Source organism: Oncorhynchus clarkii, chromosome 5 (assembly GCF_045791955.1).
Source record: "Oncorhynchus clarkii lewisi isolate Uvic-CL-2024 chromosome 5, UVic_Ocla_1.0, whole genome shotgun sequence".
In the NCBI taxonomy this organism is placed as follows: domain Eukaryota; kingdom Metazoa; phylum Chordata; class Actinopteri; order Salmoniformes; family Salmonidae; genus Oncorhynchus; species Oncorhynchus clarkii.
Window position 1 is genome coordinate 36,945,376 of NC_092151.1, and position 27,963 is coordinate 36,973,338.

General features: G+C 41.1%; 1 protein-coding gene across 1 annotated transcript; it reads left to right on the plus strand.

Moving 5' to 3' along the window:
* Positions 1–10: 10 nt before the first annotated feature.
* On the plus strand, positions 11–27,961 carry LOC139409988 (calcium-binding protein 7-like). The gene is made up of 5 exons (XM_071155405.1): positions 11–1,254; positions 23,139–23,282; positions 23,418–23,530; positions 24,241–24,388; positions 27,498–27,961. The coding sequence occupies exons 1-5, from the start codon at positions 1,140–1,142 to the stop codon at positions 27,620–27,622; spliced, it is 645 nt and encodes a 214-aa protein (XP_071011506.1). The 5' UTR covers positions 11–1,139; the 3' UTR covers positions 27,623–27,961.
* Positions 27,962–27,963: the final 2 nt, after the last annotated feature.

Sequence of the window (27,963 nt, forward strand, 5' to 3'; positions counted from 1 at the left end):
TTCAAGCATCACTAGTAAAACGAGTCAGTCATCAATGTCAACCTTGAGAGACACTTTTGTGTTCAATTAGATAATTTAGTCTACCTAGAAATGGGAGGTGGAGGAGGTGTCATCACTGGAGGGGAAAGAAAAGCTTGGGGAGCTAGGACTGAGAAAAACAAAATGAGACCGCAGTGTGCAGAGCAGACGGCTCGAGGAGGATCAACCTCAAAGATCCATCTGAAGACGCAGTGGGTCGCCCAGGAAATCCCTTGACAGTTGAATATTTTGACTACTCTAGTTCTTAGTTTTGATGTTATTTCGTTTTTTTTTTGTCTTGTTTTATTTTCAATGAGAACGTTACAGACGAACATCTCTTCAATAGGCTTCCGGTAGAAGCTTTTGGGGGCTATTAGTTAGGCTACTTACAGTTTTATCGACTGGTCTCCAGAAGTGAAGATAAAGGAAACGGAAAAGGAAAGTGTGAGGAGACGGAAGGCAATACATACCTTGTACAAAACAACGACCTGTAGGATTTAAACAAAAAAGATATATGTTCATGTTAATCCTATCAAACAGAAAATAGAAGTCTTCTTACTTAAACTGCTCTCGAATTGGATTTGTAGTTGACACGTTTTTTTATATATATCTCGCTGTAGTTTATATTTTTGTATCATTATTTTATTCCCATATATGCGGAACAAAATATCTTGCAATGTGCGGATTAAAATAGTTGGTTTTGATGTAACAAAGATATTTGCTATGTTTATTTGAGACAATAAAATAGATAGAATTACGACCAAAAATAAAGTTTCAGCAATATATCTAGTAGGCCTACTTGTGTCCTTCGGTAATTGTAATGCAAAGTTGATGTGACATATAGTCTACACAGGCACTCTTCATGTATAGGCATTACATGCATTGAAGACAAAAGCAGAGACACCTGCCACTTTTTCCGGGACTTCGCGAGCTTCGATTCCGACACTGTTTTCTCCACAGGCTACACCAAAAAACAGTAACGGTCAAGTGACAGAACCTGAACAGAGATCTTTTTTTCCGGTTGCAAAATGTTGTTCTCCAAAGTGGACTATAGCAAAGTTTCGGTTAGCAAACTACAGTGAGCTATATGAAGATCGAGACACAGATTTTCCCTCGCAGAAATGCCAGTGCGAATGCCAGTGCGAACCACAAGGTTCATGTACAAGGGAAATTGCACTATTCCAGATATCCTATCATACCGGACCCCCATTAACCTGCCCGAGGATGAGGTGGAAGGTGAGTCATGATTATTATATCTATTGTTTCATGTCTTGCCTAAATCCATTCTGCATGAGGAGGATCGATACAGCCAGGTCAAGAAAATGACCCTTGCCTTAACGGTGCAATGAGTCACTCGATCTCAACCGTTCAGCACCCTGGAGAGCGCCCCGGAGAGCGCCCCACGGCTACGGGGCTAAATGTTAGCACATCACAATGGTCTCACACAAGAGCAGCAATTACAACTTTAAATGCACGCAGATTGCCCTAGTATGTTCTATCATACTTGTCTTGACTCATTCACTTGTTCAGAGACAACGTACATGTTCCCAGCTGTTAAAATTGCGGTATAAACATATGCCATTTACCAAACGTTTTTATCCAAAGCGACTTACGTGGATACATTTTACTTATGGTTGGGAGACATCAGTTAGCACAACATTTTTGTAATTGTTGTTAATAGTCTGTTTTGATGTAGTTCTACCATCTACAAAGAAATTTAAACCAAAGAGAATGTGTGCACAGCGGTCTAAGGAACTGCATCTCAGTGCTACAAACCCTGGTTCGTTTCCAGGCTTTATCACAATTGGCCTTGATTGTGAGTCCCATAGGGCGAGCACAGTTGGCCCAGCGTCGTCCGGGTTTTGCCGTGGTAGTCAGTCATTGTAAATAAGAATTTGTTCTTAACTGGCTTGCCTAGTCAAATAAAGGTTAAATAAAAATTATAAAACAATTTATAAAACAAAAGGTTCTACCTAGAACCTAAAACGGTTCTTTGGCTGTCCCCATAGGTCAGAGAAACCGTTTGAAGGTTCCAGGTAGAACCATTTTAGAGATCCCTACATGGAACTCAAAAGAGTTCTACCTGGAAGAAAAAAGGGTTCTTCAATGGGGACACCCGAAGAACCCTTTAGAATACCCCTTTCTAAATATTTTTTTCCGGTAGGCATGCCAATCTGAATGAGTACCATGATGAACTATTATTTATTCCAAGGCTTACAGGCTTGGAAAGTATGCCTTGAATATTGCTAGACAATATTTGTTTGAAATTTGCTTGAATGGTCCTTGTGTATCTTTGTAATGAGTGAATTTTAAGGCGTTAACACCAATGACATACAACTTTTAATAGCCTTCTTTGTTTTTATTGCTCTATACAATATATTACATACTTTTGTTCACTTTCTAGCATTCAAAATAATAAATATCTCTAAACCCCCAAAACATGTCACAACTGGAAGAAGCCAATTAGCTTAGCCTAAGTACCTTAAACAATGCATAAACATAATGTTTTGCAATATAAAGAACTTGTATGATGTTTTATCATTGACACACCGTTCAATATAACAAATAAAATAATGTATGATATGTAGGGTTGCACATTTTGGGGAATATTCAGAGGTGGAAACTTTCCTTGGGAATTAACAGGAATATATGGGAATTAATGGAAATATATGCAAATTAATATTAATACCATTTAAATGTAGATGTTTTTTTGCATTGGATATATTTAGCATATCATATGGAGACAGAAACATAAACCTTTTACCTTATCATAAGTAGATGTAAAACATCCCAAAGTCCTTGCTTGGAAGTGTACTTCACCAGACTGCCAAGAACCTTGCCCTCATCCAGGCCAAGGTGGCGAGAAATGGTAGTGATGACACCATAGGCCTTGTTGATCTCTACACCAGACAGGATGCTCTTGCCAGCATACTTGGTCCAACATGTCTGCTGCGGCGTGTATGGGCTCCAGACAGAAGTCTTCACGCTTTTTGATGTATTTCAGAACTGCAGTTTCCTCTGCTTGGAGCAACATTGAAGTGGGCAGGGCAGTAGGGATTTATTCTCTTACATCTGCAAGCAGAGTCTTAACATCAGACAGGATGGCATTGTCTCCCTCAAACAGTGCAATGGCTACTGCTATAAGTTTCAGGAGTTTCAGGCTGCTTACCACTCTCTCTCAAAATACATCATCCAGGAGGATCCTCTTGGTGGGGCTGTCCATATCGGCAGACTGTGATATAGCCATTTCTTGGAGAGACTCCTTCCCCTCCAGGAGACTGTCAAACATGATGACAATACCACCCCAACGGGTGTTGCTGGGCAGCTTCAATGTGGTGCTCTTATTCTTCTCACTTTGCTTGGTGAGGTAGATTGCTGCTATAACTAAATTCCCAATCTGGCCATCAAACCATCACGGTCACCTAATAATCCCCAGTTTACAATTGGCTCATTCATCCCCCTCCTCTCCCCTGTAGCTATTCCCCAGGTCGTTGCTGCAAATTAGAACGTGTTCTCAGTCAACTTACCTGGTAAAATAACGGATAAATAAAAAATAAATAAAAAAACTTGACCCTTCACATACCTAACCATTTCATTTGCTCTCTTGTAGAGTGTATCCATTGTTTTCAGTGCCATGATGTCCTTAAGGAGCATATTCAATGCATGAGCAGCACAGCCAATGGGTGTGATGTGAGGGTACGACTCCTCCACTTTAGACCAAGCAGCCTTCATGTTCGCAGCATTGTCTGTCACCAGTGCAAATAGCTTCTATGGTCCAAGGTCATTGATGACTGCCTTCAGCTCATGTGCAATGTAGAGACCAGTGTGTCTGTTGTCCCTTGTGTCTGTGCTTTTGTAGAACACTAGTTGAGGGGTGGAGATGATGTAGTTAATTAGCGATGACAGCAATACAGTCTGCTTTCGCTATGATTTGCTTGACCTTCACTTGAACTCTGTTGAACTCTGCATCCAGCAAATTAGTAGATAAAGCATGTTTGGTTGGAGGGGTGTATGCTGAGTGAAGGACATTCAGAAATCTCTTCCAATACGCATTGCATGTGAGCATCAGCGGTGAACCAGTTGCATACACAGTTCGAGCAAGACATTCATCAGCATTTCTCTGACTACGTTACTCCATTGAGTAAAAAAAACTTCTGATTCCAGGAGGACCATGAGCTGTTGCTATCGATAAGGTGTCTGATTCATCATTTTCACCTCGAATAGAGGTAGAGGGACTTTGTCAGAGGTTGCTTGTTGTGAGCGCTGAGGGAACTTTATGCACTTGGCCAGATGATGCTGCATCTTTGTTGCATTCTTCACATATGATTTGGCACAATATTTGCAAATGTACACAGGTTTACCTTCTACATTAGCTGCAGTGAAATGTTCTCAAATGTCTCGTCCATGTACACCTGAGAATCAGCTGTATATGTGATGGAAGAGTGCACTGCACATGTGATGTAAGAGTGCACTGCACATGCAGAGAGTTGCAATTCCATTGAATTGGGGATAGTTTAACCAAAATATATCATAAGACCTAGACGTGTATCCCACAAAAAAGGTTCACTGTTATAAGCTAACTTTTTTGATGAATTTAAGCTAAATTCCCGGGCTTAACTTCACATGGAAAAATTCTCGAAAAATTCCGGAAATTTACTGGAAGTTTCCCAAAACTTTGCAACTCTAAATGATGTGTAACTATTTGTCATTTTAATGTGTTCTTCATGGTTGCAAAGGCAAAGGACCCAAATGCCACCGCAATTCAAGAACACCCACATAATGATAGTTATAGTGACTCCATACACTCCTGTTTCACAGAAAACTTGTTGGACCCACATCTTCCAAATCTTTGTTATGTCTAGCAGTAAATGGAATAGCTCTCACTCAATATTAATGATTTGATCAATCTTCTGTATCTTGCAAAACATTATTGATTCAGACTGCCTGTGAGTAAGCATGTGTATGTTACAGATATTATATATTTCAACAGCAATCCCTCAATTAACTCCATTAATCAGATAAATACATTATTTATTGAAGCCCCTGTCTATTTCTCACTCCAAGTTACAGTATTTCCTTTGGAGGCCACCCAGCATCCACAGAGTGTATCTATCTGCCTACTCTAATAACGTTTCTGAGGTAATTCAATTAAAGTTATGACTTATAAGGAATGCATTGGTGCTGCAGGGAAGGGACATATAGAGTAAGACAGATGAGGAGACAGATGATATCACCAAGTGTAACTGTGTAGCAGGATAAAAAACAAATAATTCCACCGGCATTTCCTGAGAGAACATAAAGTAGCAAAGACGAGCCGACACTCCAGAATATAACCTGTGTACGTCTGTCTTTTCCAGATCTGAATCATAGAGAACAAAGTACTTACAATTCAAATGGAAGAAAAAAAACAATTGGCAATTATTAACTTTTTCACACTTTAAGAAAAGAACAATCCAGCGTGACGTGACCCTGAAGTAGAGGACATTATGCCTTTCAGTCCGTATGTGTTGCATGGTATGGCATTGGAACTCACAATCTGTGATGACTGCTGATGATGATGTGTGTGACTCACAGCAGCCAATAAGAAGTGAATATATTCATGACATTGGCTGCTTTTCTGAAGGTCATTGATGATTGACAGCAGAATGTGACATGGGGCAGGGAGGAGTGAATGCTACCTGGAAGCACCAGATGATAATGAAAAAAGCTGCATGGTGAATTCTGAAAACAAGTGGCTCATGGTGGAGATTGTGAACTAAATACATAGATATTAAAACAATCAACAGTATAATACAAATCTTTAGTTAGGGATTGATTGACATTGATGCAATATTGTTCTGGTTCAAGTTAGTTTTGTTGACAGAGGTTGCAAACCATAGAGAACCTATGGGTTTGGGTAATATAGAACCTAGTCTTCCACAGTAGATTTGGTCCTGGGTTACGAGATTAATCATATATCACAATTCGGGCCTTTTTTAATTTACTACTCCAGGAAGAATGGGCTGTGTAGTTAAATTCATAGGGGATGTTTTCATTTTAAAAAGACAGATTCTAAAGTTCACATGGTAACAAAATCTCCCTGGCCTTTGATGTCCAGCTGCATCTCAGCAGAGGGATCATTTAAGAGATCCTCTGTCTGGCATTGGGTAAAAAACAAAACTCTGCCTGAATATACAGTGCCTTGCGAAAGTATTCGGCCCCCTTGAACTTTGCGACCTTTTGCCACATTTCAGGCTTCAAAGATAAAGATATAAAACTGTATTTTTTGTGAAGAATCAACAACAAGTGGGACACAATCATGAAGTGGAACGACATTTATTGGATATTTCAAACTTTTTTAACAAATCAAAAACTGAAAAATTGGGCGTGCAAAATTATTCAGCCCCCTTAAGTTAATACTTTGTAGCGCCACCTTTTGCTGCGATTACAGCTGTAAGTCGCTTGGGGTATGTCTCTATCAGTTTTGCACATCGAGAGACTGAAATGTTTTCCCATTCCTCCTTGCAAAACAGCTCGAGCTCAGTGAGGTTGGATGGAGAGCATTTGTGAACAGCAGTTTTCAGTTCTTTCCACAGATTCTCGATTGGATTCAGCTCTGGACTTTGACTTGGCCATTCTAACACCTGGATATGTTTATTTTTGAACCATTCCATTGTAGATTTTGCTTTATGTTTTGGATCATTGTCTTGTTGGAAGACAAATCTCCGTCCCAGTCTCAGGTCTTTTGCAGACTCCATCAGGTTTTCTTCCAGAATGGTCCTGTATTTGGCTCCATCCATCTTCCCATCAATTTTAACCATCTTCCCTGTCCCTGCTGAAGAAAAGCAGGCCCAAACCATGATGCTGCCACCACCATGTTTGACAGTGGGGATGGTGTGTTCAGGGTGATGAGCTGTGTTGCTTTCACGCCAAACATCAACGTTTTGCATTGTTGCCAAAAAGTTCAATTTTGGTTTCATCTGACCAGAGCACCTTCTTCCACATGTTTGGTGTGTCTACCAGGTGGCTTGTGGCAAACTTTAAACAACACTTTTTATGGATATCTTTAAGAAATGGCTTTCTTCTTGCCACTCTTCCATAAAGGCCAGATTTGTGCAATATACAACTGATTGTTGTCCTATGGACAGAGTCTCCCACCTCAGCTGTAGATCTCTGCAGTTCATCCAGAGTGATCATGGGCCTCTTGGCTGCATCTCTGATCAGTCTTCTCCATGTATGAGCTGAAAGTTTAGAGGGACGGCCAGGTCTTGGTAGATTTGCAGTGGTCTGATACTCCTTCCATTTCAATATTATCGCTTGCACAGTGCTCCTTGGGATGTTTAAAGCTTGGGAAATATTTTTGTATCAAAATCCGGCTTTAAACTTCTTCACAACAGTATCTCGGACCTGCCTGGTGTGTTCCTTGTTCTTCATGATGCTCTCTGCGCTTTTAACGGACCTCTGAGACTATCACAGTGCAGGTGCATTTATACGGAGACTTGATTACACACAGGTGGATTGTATTTATCATCATTAGTCATTTAGGTCAACATTGGATCATTCAGAGATCCTCACTGAACTTCTGGAGAGAGTTGCTGCACTGAAAGTAAAGGGGCTGAACAATTTTGCACGCCCAATTTTTCAGTTTTTGATTTGTTAAAAAAGTTTGAAATATCCAATAAATGTTGTTCCACTTCATGATTGTGTCCCACTTGTTGTTGATTCTTCACAAAAAAATACAGTTTTATATCTTTATGTTTGAAGCCTGAAATGTGGCAAAAGGTTGCAAAGTTCAAGGGGGCACTGTAGTAGCATTCTTCCTGTCTGAAAGGGCAGTTTGGTGGTTCTAGCAATGATGAGATACACATACAATACAACACAACACAACTTTATTATTCCCCAAGGGGCAATTCCTTCCGGGCTGACATGGTGCTTCAGACAGGACAAACACACACTGACAGTGTAAAAAATAAATAGAGACACTTATTAAGGCACCAGTTCAGGGTGCATAGTGCAATTTAAGAAACTTAAAGTGAATGGTATTCACAGTTCTTAATTAATTGTAGGGCTAAACTATCTCTAGAATAGTCCATCCGACTTCCTTACTGTTCCTATTAACCATGCGGATGGCCTCGGGCACAAACGAGGCCCTGCATGAAATAGAATGTGTTTTCATACATTTTATGAAAGTTAAGAGTGGAGATTTTGTTGTTGTAACACCCCAATCAAAATCTGTTTAAAGGCTAGTGTTTTTGGAGCAAAGTCAACAAGAAGTAAAATAGAGATGACAGTCAGATCAGATATGGCTGAGTCTTTCACAAAGAATAATGAAATTCCTATTTCTGCTGTTAGTTGGTCGCCCTGGCCCCAGATCTGGCCGAGCTGTCTCGCCCTAAAATTCCATCGTTGCTTTGAGCAACTTATTTGGCATGGAGAAAAAACTAGCTGTTGGGGGACTGAGACTCTAATCAAAAGACCAACCATGACGGGGCCCAACTCATAGAATTAGATCAAAACAAAAATGCCCAAGATGCCATATGTTGCAGGTGGAGTGCCAGCCAAAGGACAGTGCAGCAGGCAGAGCTCTGCAGCAAATCATTAACTTATTGAGGAAGCCATTTGACTGCTGTTTACTCATTGAGGATCATCCAATGTAACAGGCACAGTGAGCTGTCCAAATTCAGACAGGGGGGTGGAAAAAGGACAGGTTGATTATGAGGGGAAAGGCTTGATAAAATTTGCACAGGAGCCAATTGTCTTTTTTTCCTGAAATAATTGGCTTGTGTTTTTGGCTGGGTGGCTGGCTGGCTGCTGTGACTGATTACACTGTAATACTGCACTGTGCAAGTTCCAATATGAAAACCTGCGTGCTCCTTGAAGATAACACAGCAATGTGTTAATATGATAATTGTGACATTTACATTTTCTCACCAAAGTTACAATTATTATAGTTGTTATATGACAAAAAAACATTTACCAAAATAATGCATTTAAAAATGAAAATACATTTTTAAATATGTAGTGGGGAGGTGCTACTATATTCAACATCAGTGAAAACAAACGGGAATAGGGAATGGCACTTTTTTATTATTCTCCCCAATCCCTAGTCCCTACAAACAAGAGTCAACTCCTCAAAATAATCAGGCTGCACAGTTAATTCAAGTGTACCTCGACAACTATTGCATAGTCAGGAAAGTGTTTTTAACTGTCAGTTGTGGCACTTGAACATGTCTGCCGAGCTAGATAAGACTGGTGGTTCGCCCACACAGCACTGACTTCCTTAGAATGAGGACCCAGGTCTCGGTCTCTCCCCACCCCTCTTCCTGTTTGTCAACGCACAACTGACGGAGCCTGCAAACCTTATTTATAGATCACAGCATGTCAGAGAATCCCCCAGACAGCAGGCATTGGAGTAGGGCTCAGATCACTTTCCACTTTGTATGCAAAAGCTATCTTCATGCATGGTTACAAATGGGAAGAGGTTGCAGTAAGCACCTCATATAAAGGAGAGGGAGGCTTCCGTCTCTACTATCTGTAAACCTGCAAATCGATTAATCTACTATTATATTTGATACAATGTTAACATTTGACAGAGACCCACAAACCTCTAGTCCCCCATCAGCTGATTCCCACACAGTACCAAACACACAGTTGAAACACACTGGACTCTAATCAGGATATAATAGAATGCATACATACAGGTGTAGGATCTTAATTTGACCAGTATTGTCACAGCAAAATAATCCTGCAGCAACAGGATTTGAATGTTTAGTCCATAATGTTGCTTGATCGGTGGTTAAACTATTAACTGGTCAAAATGAGGCTACATGAAAAGTGTGAAACTGTTACTATAACCATGTGTTAGTGAATTTATGTAAATAACGAAGCTCATCTGCAGGAAAACTCTCAGCAACAAAAGAGTGATCAAATTAAGATCTTCCATCTGTAATAGAAAGAATAATCAGCATTATATTGAGCACGATTTACAAGCTTTTCTAAGTGCTATAGAACAAAATGGCATGGCATTGTTTGAACAAACTATAACACTGTAGTATATAGTGCTGTTCTCATCAAACACTGTTACCCTGATCACTTACTGTATGTAGCTGGGTAATTCCCAGAATGAGGAATCCTATGCCAAATGTTGACATATGGTAAGCAGTAGTGTCCCAATGGACTCACCAGCAGTTTAAATTAGTACCATTGAGGCTTTTCCTCTCATTTGCAGGGTCCCAGAATACTGCGAACTATGAGGTGGTTTCCTCACCTTACCTCACCACCACTGTGAAGAGCTCAGCTCTGCTATATCTCAGCAGACAGCTTGTACTGCAATTCCCATGGCACATCAGAAGAAGCTCAGTCTCTTGTAGTATCTGTAAACCTGACGAGATAACCCGGGATTAGTCATAACAAAGATGGAATGGAGATTGTGATCATTTGTTGACGCGCTCTAGGCTTACAGTAAGCTATTTGAAGAGGAGGGCTCTTCTCTCTCTCTCTTAGATGCAGCCTCACTGAATGCAGAACCAATGTCACAGTGCGATTTCAGCTGTATTATCATAAAAAGAAAAACCTGTTGAATGATAGAGAAATCTCATGAAATGGATGAGCAGCCCACTGGGCACACCACGTCATTTCAACATTGATAATTGGGTAATATTTGGTTGAGACGTTATTCAATGAGATTACAACCTATATTCACCCACTCAGAAAGACAGCCAAAAGTTAGTTGAATTACCAATGTGTTGTCACTATCTAAAAGCACAACCAAATTCCAATGGAAAAACAATGTCTGGTTTTTAGGTTAGTTGTAACCCAAATGTCAATCACTGCACTTTCAACAAATTAAAAGCACAGTAAAGTTCAAATGGGAAAACAATGTCAGCTATTTTGTTTGATTATACAACAGATTCTGTTATCACTGATATCAGAACCAAATGACCTGGATTGCAGTTGAGATTACATGTGATCAATGCCGTTCAAGATTCTGGGCAGATTATTACAGCAATTGTGAAAATCTCTCCAGAGCTGTGATGACCAATGCATGCTGTCTTAAACATGCACACAGCTGTATTAAGGCCCTTACTCACACGCTTTATAAGATTACGTAAGACATTTTAAGTTACAGTAACCTCAAAATGTGGCCATGGATGTGTTACTCATTTTAAGGTTGAATGTTAAATTAGTTTGCAAGATAGCCTTAACTTTAGGCTATTTACTGTATTACAAAAGTAGGATTGAATTGTGTTTGGTTGATAACTCAACCAAATATCAACATTTAAAGGAGATGTATCTACTGCTTGGATAGTTCCATCTGAGTCACTGGCTTAATCCCATTCTTTAACTTTTATTTTAATCTGAAATCAACCAGAGCTTGAAACCCTAGGCCTATTTTTTGTCTATTTTTTTTGTGAATTCTGGGTTGAATTTAGCTGAATAGCTGTGGATGACTGCAATTGCTATATAGGCCTAAACAGCATCATTGATGATATACTGTATGAGTGAGAAAGTATGGTCGGTCACATTTAATTTATTACGTTAAACCTACCCTTTGGAATGACTTTGATAGCAACAGTGAATCTATTTATTTGGGGTGGAGATCGCTCAACAATTATTCTCACAATAGCACATTGGTAATAGACAGTGACAAATAAGCAAGGCTGTTCTTGGATAAAACCCTGGATGGGAGACTAAATGGTAGCTGTAGATATAGTGGCTTGTGAAAGTATTCACCCCCTTGGCATTTTTCCTATTTTTTTGCCTTACAACATGGAATTAAAATAGATTTTTTGGGGGGTTTGTATCATTTGATTTACACAACATGCCTACGACTTTGATGAAGCATTTTTTATTTATTTATTGTGAAACAAACAAGAAATAAGACAAAAAAACAGAAAACTTGAGTGTGCATAACTATTCAGCCCGCAGCAATTACAGCTGCAAGTCTCTTGGGGTGTGTCTCTATATGCTTGGCACATTTAGCCACTGGGATTTTTGCCCATTCTTCAAGGCAAAACTGCTCCAGCTCCTTCAAGTAGGATGGGTTCCGCTGATGTACAGCAATCTTTAAGTCACACCACAGATTCTCAATTGGATTGAAGTCTGGGCTTTGACTAAGCCATTCCAAGACATTTAAATGTTTCCCCTTAAAACACTCAAATGTTGTTATAGCAATATGCTTAGGGTCATTGTCCTGCTGGAAGGTGAACCTCTGTCCAAGTCTCAAATCTCTTGAAGACTGAAACAGGTTTCCCTCAAGAATTTCCCTGTATTTAGTGCCATCCATCATTCCTTCAATTCTGACTAGTTTCCCAGTCCCTGTCGATAAAAACACCCCCACAGCATGATGCTACCACCACCATGCTTCACCTTGGGGATGGTGTTCTCGGGGTGATGAGAGGTGTTGGGTTTGCGCTAGACATAGCGTTTTCCTTGATGGCCAAAAAAGCCCTTTTAGTCTCATCTAACCAGAGTACCTTCTTCCATATGTTTGGGGAGACTCCCACATGCCTTTTGGTGAACACCAAACGTGTTTGCTTATTTTTTTCTTTAAGCAATGGCTTTTTTTTCTGGCCACTCTTCCGTAAAGCCCAGCTCTGTAGAGTGTACGGCTTAAAGTGGTCCTATGGACAGATACTCCAATCTCAGCTGTGGAGCTTTGCAGCTCCATCAGTTTTATCTTTGGTCTCTTTGTTGCCTCTCTAATTAATACCCTCCTTGCCTGGTCCGTGAGTTTTGGTGGGTGGCCTTCTCTTGGCAGGTTTGTTGTGGTGACATATTTTTTAAATTTTTTAATAATGGTGCTCCGTGGGATGGTCTGAGCTGTAATTCTCCGCAACTTTGTCCCTGACCTGTTTGGAGTGCTCCTTGGTCTTCATGGTGCTGCTTGCTTGGTGGTGCCCCTTGCTTAGTGGTGTTGCAGGCTCTGGGGCCTTTCAGAACAGGTGTATACAGTGGGGCAAAAACGTATTTAGTCAGCCACCAATTGTTCAAGTTCTCCCACTTAAAAAGATGAGAGAGGCCTGTAATTTTCATCATAGGTACACTTCAACTATGACAGAAAAAATTTGAAAAAATCCAGAAAATCACATTGTAGGATTTTTCATGAATTTATTTGCAAAGTATGGTGGAAAATAAGTATTTGGTCACCTACAAACATGCAAGATTTCTGGCTCTCACAGACCTGTAACTTCTTCTTTAAGAGGCTCCTCTGTCCTCCACTCGTTACCTGTATTAATGGCACCTGTTTGAACTTGTTATCAGTATAAAAGACACCTGTCCACAACCTCAAACAGTCACACTCGAAACTCCACTATGGCCAAGACCAAAGAGCTGTCAAAGGACACCAGAAACAAAATTGTAGACCTGCACCCGGCTGGGAAGACTGAATCTGTAATAGGTAAGCAGCTTGGTTTGAAGAAATCAACTGTGGGAGCAAGTATTAGGAAATGGAAGACATACAAGACCACTGATAATCTCCCTCGATCTGGGGCTCCACGCAAGATCTCACCCTGTGGGGTCAAAATGATCACAAGAACGGTGAGCAAAAATCCCAGAACCACACGGGGGGACCTAGTGAATGACCTGCAGAGAGCTGGGACTAAAGTAACAAAGCCTACCATCAGTAACACACTACGCCGCCAGGGTCTCAAATCCTGCAGTGCCAGATGTGTCCCCCTGCTTAAGCCAGTGCATGTCCAGGCCCGTCTGAAGTTTGCTAGAGAGCATTTGGATGATCCAGAATAAGATTGGGAGAATGTCATATGGTCAGATGAAACCAAAATATAACTTTTTGGTAAAAACTCAACTGGAGGGCAAGGAATGCTGAGTTGCATCCAAAGAACATCATACCTACTGTGAAGCATGGGGGTGGAAACATCATGCTTTGGGGCTGTTTTTCTGCAAAGGGACCAGGACGACTGATCCGTGTGAATGAAAGAATGAATGGGGCCATGTATCTTGAGATTTTGAGTGAAAACCTCCTTTCATGAGTAAGGGCATTGAAGATGAAACGGGGCTGGGTCTTTCAGCATGACAATGATCCCAAACACACCGCCCGGGCAACGAAGGAGTGGCTTCGTAAGAAGCATTTCAAGGTCCTGGAGTGGCCTAGCCAGTCTCCAGATCTCAACCCCATAGAAAATCTTTGGAGGGAGTTGAAAGTCCATGTTGCCCAGCAACAGCCCCAAACCATCACTGCTCTAGAGGAGATCTGCATGGAGGAATGGGCCAAAATACCAGCAACAGTGTGTGAAAACCTTGTGAAGACTTACAGAAAACGTTTGACCTCTGTCTTTGCCAACAAAGGGTATATAACAAAGTATTGAGATAAACTTTTGTTATTGACCAAATACTTATTTTCCACAATAATTTGCAAATAAATTCATGAAAAATCCTACAATGTGATTTTCTGGATTTTTTTTTTAAGTGTTGAAGTTGAAGTGTACCTATGATGAAAATTACAGGCCTCTCTCATCTTTTTAAGTGGGAGAACTTGCACAACTGGTGGCTGACTAAAGACTTTTTTGCCCCACTGTATGTACTGAGATCATGTGACAGATCATCTCTTTATTTAACTAATTATATGACTTTTGAAGGTAATTGGTTGCACCAGATCTTATTTAGGTAGGTTTCATAGCAAATTGGGTGAATACATATGCACGCACCACTTTTCAATTGAAAAAAAAAATGTTTAAACAAGTTATTTTTTCTATGTCACTTCACCAATTTTGACTATTTTGTGCATGTCCATTACATGAAATCTAAATAAATCTACATTTAAATTACAGGTTGAAATGCAACAAAATAGGAAAAATGCCAAGTGGGGTGAATACTTTTGCAAGGCACTGTAGATCAATTCTCCAGGAGAAGGTGTTGCCCACCCAGCCTATTTTTTAAAATATTTTTTCATAGTGGATTTAAAGTTGAAGATCTGATGTTATTTTAAACGTACAAATAATTCAACATTATCACGTTTCAGGTAAGACCCAAATGCAGACTGTGTTGAAGTAACAATGTTTATTACAGCAACGGTGGCAGGCAAACGACAGGTCAAGGCAGGCAGGAGTCGGTAATCCAGAGTAGTGGGGCAAAGGTACAGGACGTCAGGCAGGCTCAGGGTCAGTGCGGGCAGAAAAGGTCAAAACCGGGAAAACCAGGAACAATCAATAATTAGGAACAGAGGTAAAACGCCTGGTAGTCTTGACGAAACAAAACAAACTGGCAACAGACAAACAGAGAACACAGGTATAAGTACCCAGGGGATAATGGGGAAAATGGGCGACCCCTGAGGGGGTGGAGACAAGCACACGGACAAGTGAAACAAATCAGGGTGTAACAAACATATTCTATATAAAGTATGTTTGTGTTGAAATGTGGTTGCCATGATGAAATGTCACCCTCAAAAACAACAATTGATTACTTTTTACAAATCCTATGTATTTTTCACGTAGATTACATGTCACAATACTTGACAAACTATGTTGAAAAATGTTGATTCAACCAGCTTGTGCACAGTGGGAGGTCTCTATAAAAAATATATCTGACACCAGCTTCAGCAAATACAGTGAGATGGCTGTGAATAAAGTAATTTAATCTTTGATAGATGTATGCACAACCAAAGAGGCTTTTAAATATTTGACGACCATATAAAAACCATTATCAGTCAGTTGGCTCCACACAGTCTAGCTATTTTTTTTCCATTTTGGTTTCATTGTCGTTAGTCATCGGTTGGGAAAGCATTAGGGACAGTGCAGAATACAGCTATATCGCCCATACAAGAGCTACAAGCCGAGTGAGACAGATGAGCAGAAAAAAACTGTCCTTCTCAGAGAGAGAACCAATGGTCCTGAGGCACTGGGGAAGACTAGAGCTCAGGCTCAGAGGTTATCTTGTTTTTCAAGGGGAACGGCGCAGGCAGACCCCTGTCGAGATCCCCTTTCTGGGCTTGCTACACCATAAATGGTTTATTTCTGCTCTATTCATTAAAGAGCAGATTGATCGAGTAGATTTTAATACACATCTAGATTGGAATCTTTTTTCAAGTGACTTCCAGGTGGAAATGGAGGAATTGACTTAGAATGTAAATGAATTCTACAATAATGGAATGTGGTTTGGTGCGTATTCATAGTGCTGTCACTGCTCAGGAATGTCAGCAATTCCAAAGATCAGACTTGTACTGTGAGCATTAATAATTGTAGACGACATGAGACTTCAACTCCAGTCAATGATCTGCAGCTGTGCAAAGACTTTGAAACAAAATTGACAGGCGCAGGCAGCAAGCTAGACTTTGTCATTTTACGTTCTTGAAGCAACAGACCATGACTTTAACTCAATACCTCTACAGCTTAAGCTAACTTTGGAACTAACTTTGCAAAAAATGACATTTGAAATTAAATCAGGATATGCCAAGGAACCTAAAAGGCGTTCAAGTGTAACTCTTCTTGGAACAGGACCAATGCGGTGGCCATACCCTTGACATTTAATGAAGAACTAAGACAAATCAAAATTACAAACTCGTTTTCCAAGAAGGTGGTCCTAGTCAAGAATCTATGACCCTCAACCTCTCTCACTCATTAATAACTCATTCCTAATCATATCTGACAAAGAGCCAAGGTCACTGGCTAGCAAAATCATACCTTTATATTCAGTATTTGTCAATGAACATATGTGTATATCAGTGGGGCTGTGCTGAAATAGTAAAGAAGTACAAGCAAAAATAAGTGATTTATTGCTGCCCACATAACAGTCAGTCACTGGTGACTGTCTCTAGAGCCACAACACTCCAAGGGGTGTTGCATTTGTCATTCTGATGGCATCATATCTCAACAGTAAATGACAACAAGAGTTGGCACTATATGAGCTATGAGACAATTGTTCAATCACACCCATTGGTCAGGTGGAAGTAGGACATTGGTTGCTATTATTGTTGTGAGGCATTGAGCAGGGCTGAATGATGTCTGATGGCCAGGGCGATGTGACCCCATCTCTCTGTTAGAGCTCATGGGATGTCAGTCTGACTGATGCAAAGACTTGAAATCCCAAATAGGGTTATGTGAGACTTGTGAGGGAGGAGGAGGAGGGGGGGGGGGGATCTCTCTTTCAGTGAGATGATGAAGGAAAGACAAAGGTGATAACCTGACAGCAGATCAAACAGAGCCAACAAACAGAGCCACACAGGAGGGAGATGAAAAATAAACAAACATCAGCCTAGCTGTCTGCTTCCAAGAGAACACACTAAACAATGATTTTATTGTCAAAGGACTGTCAACGCAAGCTATTGAGCCACTCCTTTTATTGTTTTAACCGCCTATCTCTATCATTGTATGTGGTGAAAACCTCATTATTATCACAAACTGTTTATTACAATGAGGCCCTGGTATTTGTATCACCCTTCCTTATACAGCCAAGAGTAGAGAAATCCATAAAACTACTTAGAATAAATCAAATCAAATCAAAAATCAAATCAAATGTATTTATATAGCCCTTTGTACATCAGCTGATATCTCAAAGTGCTGTACAGAAACCCAGCCTAAAACCCCAAACAGCAAGCAATGCAGGTGTAGAAGCACGGTGGTTAGGAAAAACTCCCTAGAAAGGCCAAAACCTAGGAAGAAACCTAGAGAGGAACCAGGCTATGTGGGGTGGCCAGTCCTCTTCTGGCTGTGCCGGGTGGAGATTATAATAGAACATGGCCAAGATGTTCAAATGTTCATAAATGACCAGCATGGTCCAATAATAATAAGGCAGAACAGTTGAAACTGGAGCAGCAGCACGGCCAGGTGGACTGGGGACAGCAAGGAGTCATCATGCCAGGTAGTCCTGAGGCATGGTCCTAGGGTTCAGGTCCTCCGAGAGAGAGAAAGAAAGAGAGAAAGAAAGAACTATAGAGAGCATACTTAAATTTACACAGGACACCGAATAGGACAGGAGAAGTACTCCAGATATAACAAACTGACCCTAGCCCCCCGACACATAAACTATTGCAGCACAAATACTGGAGGCTGAGACAGGAGGGGTATAATACGGGTATAATAACCCTTTTTGGTTCCAGGTGGAACTGTTTTTAGTTCCAGGTAGAACTTTTTTGGGTTTCATGTAGAATTCTCTGTGGAAAGGGTTTTACATGGAACCCAAAGGAGTTCTACCTGGAACCAAAAAGGGTTCAGGCTCAGGTGTAACTGTTTTTGGTTCCAGGTAGAACCCTTTTTGGTTCCAGGTAGAACTCTTTAGGGTTTCATGAAGAATTCTCTGTGAAGGGGTTTTACATGGAACCCAAAAGACTTCTACCCAGACCCAAAAGGGCTCTACCTGTGTAACAGTTTGCTTTCATGGTTCTCCTCACCACTACCTTGGCTCGAACCAGCAACCCTCTGCATACATCAACAACTGACACCCTCAAAGCATTGTTACCTATCGCTCCACGAAATCCACGGCCCTTGGAGAGCAAGGGAAACAACTACTTAAAGGCCTCGGAGCGAGTGACGTAACCAATTGAAACGCTATTAGCGCGCACCCCACTAACTAGCTAGCCATTTCACCCCGTTTACACCTGGAACCAAAAAAGTGTTCTTCAAAGGGTTCTCCTATGGGGACAGTCAAAGAACCGTTTTAGGTTGTAGATAGTACCTTTCTTTCTAAGAGTGTACGGAAAAAGATAACATTGGCAATGGCATATTAATCTCCATCGTACATAGGATGTGAAAACTGAACAATAGCTATCAAAACAACTTACTCATTATTATTATTATAGACTATTATAAAAATCATTAATCATAGTTTTCCTTTGATGTGCTTTCTGGGAAGCATAACAGTTTGCTATAAAAGCACTCACTGTAATTGTAACGTGTGATTTGTCTTGATCCTGCTGTTGTGTCCCAGAGCAGTAAGGTCAGTCTGACCCTGTCCGCAGAATAGTTGGCGCTCTGCCTATGGTTAGGGACACACAGACACATTTATTTTCAGTCCTCAGTACACAAAATAGGTTCTGATATGCCTTTTATCAATTGCAAACATTTAACGGAAGGTTAACACATGAATGCAAGTGCTCAAAGTATTCATCACAACTAAAGTAATGGGAGTCTCGACTAATTTGTTTGCATTACTATTACTATTACTATTACCATTCTCCTGTCAAATGGAACTGAGTTTGTGGTGTCTAATTACTTCACTATATTGTAAATCAGACCCCATGCATGTTTTATAGTGGATGCTGTGGAGGTATTTGATGATTGATCCCACAAGCCAAATCCTTCGGACTTTGTCTCAGCTCACTAAATATAAATGGCCTATGGCCACTCAGTTGCTCATTGTTTCACAGTAAACATACAATTGGGTTACTGTCTAAATAACCTGGATTATGCATTCAGCAGGGGAATATAGAATCCAGTTCCTCGAAACACATGCTCCACTTTGCAGTTAGTCGTTTTCAAACCCGTTGAGTCTTGTTAAATTAAGTAACTGCAATATTTAAAACCTATTTTGCACTAGAAGGCTTATTTGCCAACAAATGTGGATTTAAATTGGCACAAGTTGAGGGAAAACAGCCTATGCACAATTTGCATGGATTGTGTACAGATTTAGTATAGCGTTTTGATTTCATTTGTATACCTCATTTGAGCACAGTATTGTTGAAGTTTGGTGTGCTGAAATCTGATATGAATGTATGCTTCTACACCTTCTACACCATACTTCTATACCTGCATTGCTTGCTGTTTGGGGTTTTAGGCTGGGTATCTGTACAGTACTTTGAGATATCAGCTGATGTAAGAAGGGCTTTATAAATACATTTGATTTGATTTGATGTATGCATAATTGCCTCGCCTGGTTCACCAACTACTTCTCAGATAGAGTTCAGTGTGTCAAATCGGAGGGCATGTTTTCCGGACCTCTGGCAGTCTCTATGGGGGTTAAATTCTCGGGACGATTCTTTTCTCTGTATATATCAATGATGTCGCTCTTGCTGTTGGAGATTCTCTGATCCACCTCTACACAGACGACGCCATTCTGTATACATCTGGCCCTTCTTTGGACACTGTGCTAACAAACCTCCAAACGAGCTTCAATGCCATACAACACTCCTTCCGTGGCCTCCAACTGCTTTGAAATGCTAGTAAAACTAAGTGCATGCTCTTCAACCGAATGCTGCCCGCACCCTCCTGCCCGAATAGCATCACTTCTCTGGACGGTTCTGACCTAGAATATGTGGACAACTACAAATACCTAGGTGTCTGATTAGACTGTAAACTTTTCTTCCAGAGTCACATCAAGCATCTCCAATCCAAAATTCAATCTAGAATCTGCTTCCTATTTCACAACAAAGCCTCGTTCATTCATAATGCCAAACATACCCTCATAAAACTGACTATCCTACCCATACTTGACTTCGGCGATGTCATTTACAAAATAACCTCCAACACTCTACTCAGCAAACTGGATGTACAGTCGTGGCCAAATGTTTTGAGAATGACACAAATATTCATTTTCACAAAGTCTGCTGTCTCAGTTTGTGTGATGGCATATACTCCAGAATGTTATGAAGAGTGATCAGATGAATTGCAATTAATTACAAAGTCCTTCTTTGCCATGCAAATGAACTGAATACCATGTGCATTGCTTTGCACAAAAAAGGGCTTCACAGGCAGGGATATTGCTGCCAGTAAGATTGCACCTAAACCAACCATTTATTGGATCATCAAGAACTTCAAGGAGAGTTGTGAAGAAGGCTTCAGGGCGCCCAAGAAAGTCCAGCGAGCGCCAGGACCGTCTCCTAAAGTTGATTCAGCTGCGGGATCGGGGCACCACCAGTACAGAGCTTGCGCAGGAATGGCAGCAGGCAGGTGTGAGTGCATCTGCATGCACAGTGAGGTGAAGACTTTTGGAGGATGGCCTGGTGTCAAGAAGGGCAGCAAAGAAGCCACTTCTCTCCAGGAAAAACATCAGGGACAGACTGATATTCTGCAAAAGGTACAGGGATTGGACTGCTGAGGACTGGGGCAAAGTCATTTTCTCTGATGAATCCCCTTTCCGATTGTTTGGGGCATCCGGAAAAAAGCTCACAAGGTGAGCGCTACCATCAGTCCTGTGTCATACCAACAGTAAAGCATCCTGAGACCATTCATGTGTGGGGTTGCTTCTCAGCCAAGGGAGTGGGCTCACTCACAATTTTGCCTAAGAACACAGCCATGAATAAAGAATGGTACCAACACATCCTCCGGGAGCAACTACTCCCAACCATCTAGGAACAGTTTGGTGACGAACAATGCCTTTTCCAGCATGATGGAGAACCTTGCCATGAGGCAAAAGTGATAACTAAGTGGCTCGGGGAACAAAACATCGATAGTTTGGGTCCATGGCCAGGAAAGTCCCCAGACCTTAATCCCATTGAGAACTTGTGGTCAATCCTCAAGAGGCTGGTGGACAAACAAAAACCCACAAATTCTGACAAACTCCAAGCATTGACTTTGCAAGAATGGGCTGCCATCAGTCAGGATGTGGCCCAGAAGTTAATTGACAGCATGCCAGGGCGGATTGCAGAGGTCTTGAAAAAGAAGGGTCAACACTGCAAATATTGACTCTTTGCATCAACTTCATGTAATTGTCAATAAAAGCCTTTGACACTTGTGAAAAATATCTAAAGACACTGAAGCAGCAAACCTTGTGGAAATTAATATTTGTGTCATTCTCAAAACTTTTCTAACTTTAAGCATCAGCTGTCAGAGCAGCTTAGCGATCACTGTACCTGTACACAGCCAATCTGTAAATAGCACACCTAACTACCTCATCCACATATTGTTACTTACCCTCTTGCTCTTTTGCACCCCAGTATATATCTCTACTTGCACAACATCATCTGCACATCTATCATTCCAGTGTTAATGCTAATGTCACAACTTTTGCCGAAGTTGGTTCCTCTCCTTGTTCGGGCGGTGTTCTGTGGTCGACGTCACCGGTCTTCTAGCCATCGCCAATCCATTTTTCATTTTCCATTTGTTTTGTCTTGTTTTCCCACACACCTGGTTTTTATTCCCTCATTACGTGTTGTGTATTTAACCCTCTGTTCCCCCCATGTCTTTGTGTGGTATTGTTTGTTGTTAGTGCTTGTGCACATGTTGACTGGTGCACGTCGGATTTTGTACCCATGTTGTTATTTTCTTGATGCCGTTGGTTTTGTAATTAAACTGCTCCTGCTATTACCTAGTTCTGCTCTCCTGTGTCTGACTTCCCTGCCACCAGTTACGCACCCCTTACAGCTAAATTGTAATTATTTTGCCTCCACGGTCTATTTATTGCCTACCTCCCTACTCTTCTACATTTGCACACACTGTACATAGATTTTTCTATTGTGTTATTGACCATACGTTTGTTTATGTGTAACTCTGTGTTGTTGTTTTTGTCGTACTGCTTTGCTTTATCTTGGCCAGGTTGCAGTTGTAAATGAGAACTTGTTCTCAACTGGCCTACCTGGTTAAATAAAGGTGAAATAAAATAAAATGTAAAATAATTTGCTCACTTTGTACTAGCTGATTCTGGAAGGCCCTCACCTTATTATCTGTTGTGTTTCCCTGTCCTGCTCAGGCTCAGCCTTTATTTGTGGATCTTCTTATGCACACATTTCTCAATAGTGATGTACTGTATCTAGGTAAACTCCAGGTCAAGGATATTTCACACCTGATCTAAACAAACTTATCAAGCCCTTTACCATTTTGATGAGGATTTTGTTTATTTCCTCTAAGATCTGGTATGGAAACTATTCCAAACCCCCTAGCTACTGCTAATAGGCTTGTAGCCTCTCATCATGTGCTAAAGTATTCTGTTTGAAGTGAAAAAGGTACAGTTGGCATCAAATATGCAAAACTTCCTGTCTCTCTGCTGTTTGATGCAAATACACACTCAGAGATTTAAAGCTCTACAAATTCAGCTGAGCAATATAAATATCAGCCAACTAGCTGCAATAAGATATAGACCTAAAGCCACCTTACTCTAAGTCTGAGCCTTATTAACAGTTATCTGTGGGTAGTTTGAAAGGTCAGGACAGCTATGTTGTGTGGTGGGGAAATCTGAACTTCCCATTATCAGTGCATTAGTACATCAGACTAGTCTCAATCCTCCTATCTGAGTTTTGTTCCTTCATTTCTCCACAGAGATCCGTGAGGCCTTCAAGGTGTTTGACCGAGATGGAAACGGATACATCTCAAAGCAGGAGTTGGGGGTGGCTATGCGGTCACTGGGATACATGCCCAATGAGGTGGAGCTGGAGATCATTATCCAAAGGCTGGACATGGATGGTGAATCACAAACACACACAATTTTAAATGCTGTTCACTGAGATCATTCAAGATAAGGCCTTTGCTCCATTACATGTGTAAAAGTGTCTGGCTGACCGACATATTGACTAAATATCCACACTCCTATCCCTGCAGGTGATGGCCAGGTTGACTTCGAGGAATTTGTTGCACTGCTTGGACCTAAACTTATTGCTGCTGGGATGCCTGATAAGTTCCATGGGGCGGACTTTGACTCAGTATTTTGGAAGGTATCTGCTATCAGCCCACTCATCTACCTCCTTCCCCTCTTTCTTTATCAGAGCTAATTATGGCTTAATATTTCCTCATTGGAGTGAGATGATTGTCCTGAGGGCTTTCAAAGCTTTTGTGATTATAAACCACAGTCAGTCTAATTAAAATTACCATAAAAAACATGATAGGAGCTAAATAATCATTAAAGAGAGGGCAATTCCACTGTGGTTATGACATCACGTATTATATTCCTAATTGCCGTTGCAAGCTTTCCCCAGAGATTCAAATTTCTATTCAATTTATTCATGAGAGAGAGTCTATTCCAGAGCCATGTGCAAACAATTAAAACAAACACTTTATTAGTTGCTTTATCGTTTAAATTCTTCATCACTGTGATGAATGGATCATTACATTGGATGTCATAATAGTCAGGAGGCTGTTCATGATTTTAAATGTTATAGCAGTACAAAGAATTCACATCTAAAAAAGCTCCAGGCTAATCAAAATGTATGTTTTTCTAAATGAAATGTGTGAAATTTGATATAACATAATCCATTAATGGAAATGTATTCACCACAACTGTGTCGGTGATGGGATGGGATAGAAACCTTTGCACCACCTCCAGTTGTCTTACATAGAAATGCTCCTCTGTGTAACCTTGCTCAAACATTGATATGCAGACAGATACCTGTGCTCAAGTGTTTGTGTCTGGTACTGTGTCCCCCAGTGTGACATGTCGAAGCTGACAGTGGATGAGCTGAAGAGGCTACTGTATGACACCTTCTGTGACCACCTCACCATGAAAGACATTGAGAACATCATCATGACCGAAGAGAGCCACCTGGACAGTCAAGCGTGCCAAGTGGACATTGACAGTAAGAGGTTTCAACCACTATCAATAAGTGTGACCGGTGTAGGTTGTCCCTTCGTTGTGTTTTGATCGGCTTACAGTTGACCAAACGATCAGGGTTAGTGTTGATCTTTTAGTCTCTGATAACGACAGGACAAACTTCCATAAACAAATGCTGTGCTGCTCTTACAGTTAAAGTCAGAAGTTTACATACACCTTAGCCAAATACATTTAAACACAGTTTTTTTTATATACAAATGCTGACATTTAATCCTAGTAAAAATACCCTGTCTTAGGTCAGTTAGGATCACCACTTTATTTTAAGAATGTGAAATCTCAGAATAATAGTAGAGAGAATGATTCATTTCAATTTTTATTTCTTTCATCACATTCCCAGTGGGTCAGAAGTTTCTACAGACACTCAATTAGTATTTGGTAGCATTGCCTTTACATTGTTAAACTTGGGTCAAACATTTCAGGTAGCCTTCCACAAGCTACCCACAATAAGTTGGGTGAATTTTGGCCCATTCCTCCTGACAGAGCTGGTGTAACTGAGCCAGGTTTGTAGGCCTCCTTGCTCGCACATGCTTTCAGTTCTGCCCACACATTTTCTATAGGATTTAGGTCAGGGCTTTGTGATGGCAACTCCAATACCTTGCCTTTGTTGTCCTTAAGCCATTTTTCCTCAACTCTGGAAGTATGCTTGGGGTCATTGTCCATTTGGAAGATCCATTTGCGACCAAGCTTTAACTTATCTTGAGATGTTGCTTCAATACATCCACATAATATCCTACCTCCTCATGATGCCATCTATTTTGTGAAGGGCACCAGACTCTCTTGCAGCGAAGCACCCCCACAATATGATGCTGCCACGCCCGTGGATGGTGTTCTTCGGCTTGCAAGCCTCCCCCGATTTTCTCCAAACATAACGATGGTCATTATGGCCAAACAGTTCTATTTTTGTTTTATCAGACCAGAGGACATTTCTCCAACAGTTATGATCGTAGTCCCTATGTGCAGTTGCAAACCATAGTCTGTCTTTTTTATGGCGGTTTTGGAGCAGTGGCTTCTTCGATATAGGACTAGTTTTACTGTGGATATAGATGCTTTGGTACCTGTTTCGTCCAGCATCTTCATAAGGTCCTTTGCTGTTGTTCTGGGATTGATTTGCACTTTTCACACCAAAGTATGTTCATCTCTAGGAGACAGAATGCGTCTCCTTCCTGAGCAGTATTACGGCTGCTTGGTCCCATGGTGTTTATACATGCGTACTATTGTTTGTACAGTTGAAAGTGGTACCTTCAGGTGTTTGGAAATTGCTCCCAAGGATGAACCAGACTTGTGGAGGTCTACAATTGTTTTTCTGAGGTCTTGGCTGATTTATTTTCCCATGATGTCAAGCAAAGAGGCACTGAGTATGAAGGTAGTTCTTGAAATAAATTCACAGGTACAATTCCATTTGACTGTTTGGTCATAATGACCATCGTTATGTTTGGAGGAAAATGGGGGAGCCTTGCAAGCCGAAGAACACCATCCCAACCGTGAAGCACGGGGGTGGCAGAATCATGTTGTTGGGGGTGCTTTGCTGCAAGAGGGTCTGGTGCCCTTCACAAAATAGATGGCATCATGATGAGGTAGGAAATGATGTGGATATACTGAAGCAACATCTCAAGACATCAGTTAAAGCTTGGTCGCAAATGAATATTCCAAATGGACAATGACCCCAAGCATACTTCCAAAGTTGTGGCAAAATGGCTTAAGGTCAACAAAGGCAAGGTATTGGAGTTGCCATCACAAAGCCCTGACCTCCATCCTATAGAAAATGTGGGCAGAACACGTGGGCAGAACGCGTGTGCGAGCAAGAAGGCCTACAAACCTGTCTCAGTTACACCAGCTTTGTGTAACGGTCGTCGTCGGTGGAAGAAGGTGAGGACCAAGGTGCCGCGTGGTATGTGTCCATATTTATTAAATGAACACGGAAATAGTTCTGGCTGGTGCAGACACACAACAGAAAACAGAAAACAATCACCCACGAAACACAATAGAAAACAGGCTACCTAAATATGGTTCTCAATCAGGGACAACGATTGACAGCTGCCTCTCGGGCTTCCTTGCCAGCCGTGTTCCCTCAAAGCGCTGGCTCCCTTTAGCTACTGCCTCCGCTCTCCTGGCTGCCTCCACCTGTTCCCGTGGGAGGCGATCCCTTCCAGCCAGGATCTCCTCCCATGTGTAGCAACCCTTGCCGTCCAGAATGTCCTCCCATGTCCATTCCTCCTTATAGCGCTGCTGCTGCTGCCACCACACTGCTTGGTCCTTTGGTGGTGGGTGTTTCTGAAACGGCTGTCGTTGGTGGAAGAAGGTGAGGACCAAGGTGCAGCGTGGTAAGTGTTTATGATTTTTAATAATAATCAAAACTAAACACTGAATAACAATGAAACAACCAAAACAGTTCTGTCTGGTGCAGACACACAAAGACTGAAAACAAACACCCACGAAACCCAGGTGGAAAAAGGCTACCTAAGTATGATTCTCAATTAGAGACAACTAACGACACCTGCCTCTGATTGAGAACCATATCAGGCCAAACTCAAAAACCAACATAGAAAAACAAACATAGACTGCCCACCCCAACTCACGCCCTGACCATACTAAAACAAAGACAAAACAAAGGAACTAAGGTCAGAACGTGACACTCTGTCAGGAGGAATGGGCCAAAATTCACCCAACTTATTGTGGGAAGCTTGTAGAAGGCTACCCAAATCGTTTGACCCAAGTTAAACAATGTAAAGGCAATGCTACCAAATAATAATTGAGTGTATGTAAACTTCTGACCCACTGATAATGTGATGAAAGAAATAAAAATTGAAATGAATCATTCTCTCTACTATCATTCTGACATTTCACATTCTTAAAATAAAGTGGTGATCATAACTGACCTAAAACAGGGAATTTTTACTAGGATTAAATGTCAGCATTTGAATATAAAAAAGGTGTTTAAATGTATTTGTCTAAGGTGTATGTAAACTTCTGACTTCAACTGTACATATCTGTCTCTGCCGTTTTCTCGCTCTGACGTTCTCTCTATCTATATATACAGTATATAACTCTCTCTGACCTTCTCTCTATCTTCACAGCCAGCCCAACACAACAGAAGCACACATGTGTGCGGAAGAGCCTGATTTGTGCCTTCGCCTTTGCATTTATCATCAGCGTAATGCTTATTGCAGCTAACCAGATGCTTCGTAGAGGTATGAAGTAGAAAGCCCTGCCCTCCACTACCAGAAGGGTTGTTTCCTTTGTTATCCTTTCACACTCAACCCAGTGACTAAGCATAGACAAATTGAACTGATAGATAGGATCCAAAATTACATGTAATTTTTTTCAGAGACATATATTTAATGACCATTCTGTCCTGAGATCCATTAAGAGCCAAAACACAGACTGAACACCCTGATACCAAAACTGTCAACTGGACTAATGGATGTAGGCCAGGAACCTGAGGGACAAAATGTCTTGTTTACCCTTCACCATTAGTTTCAGATGTTCTGAAGGTTTCCACCAAAAACACACTCTATCATACACAAAAAGAAAGAACAAATA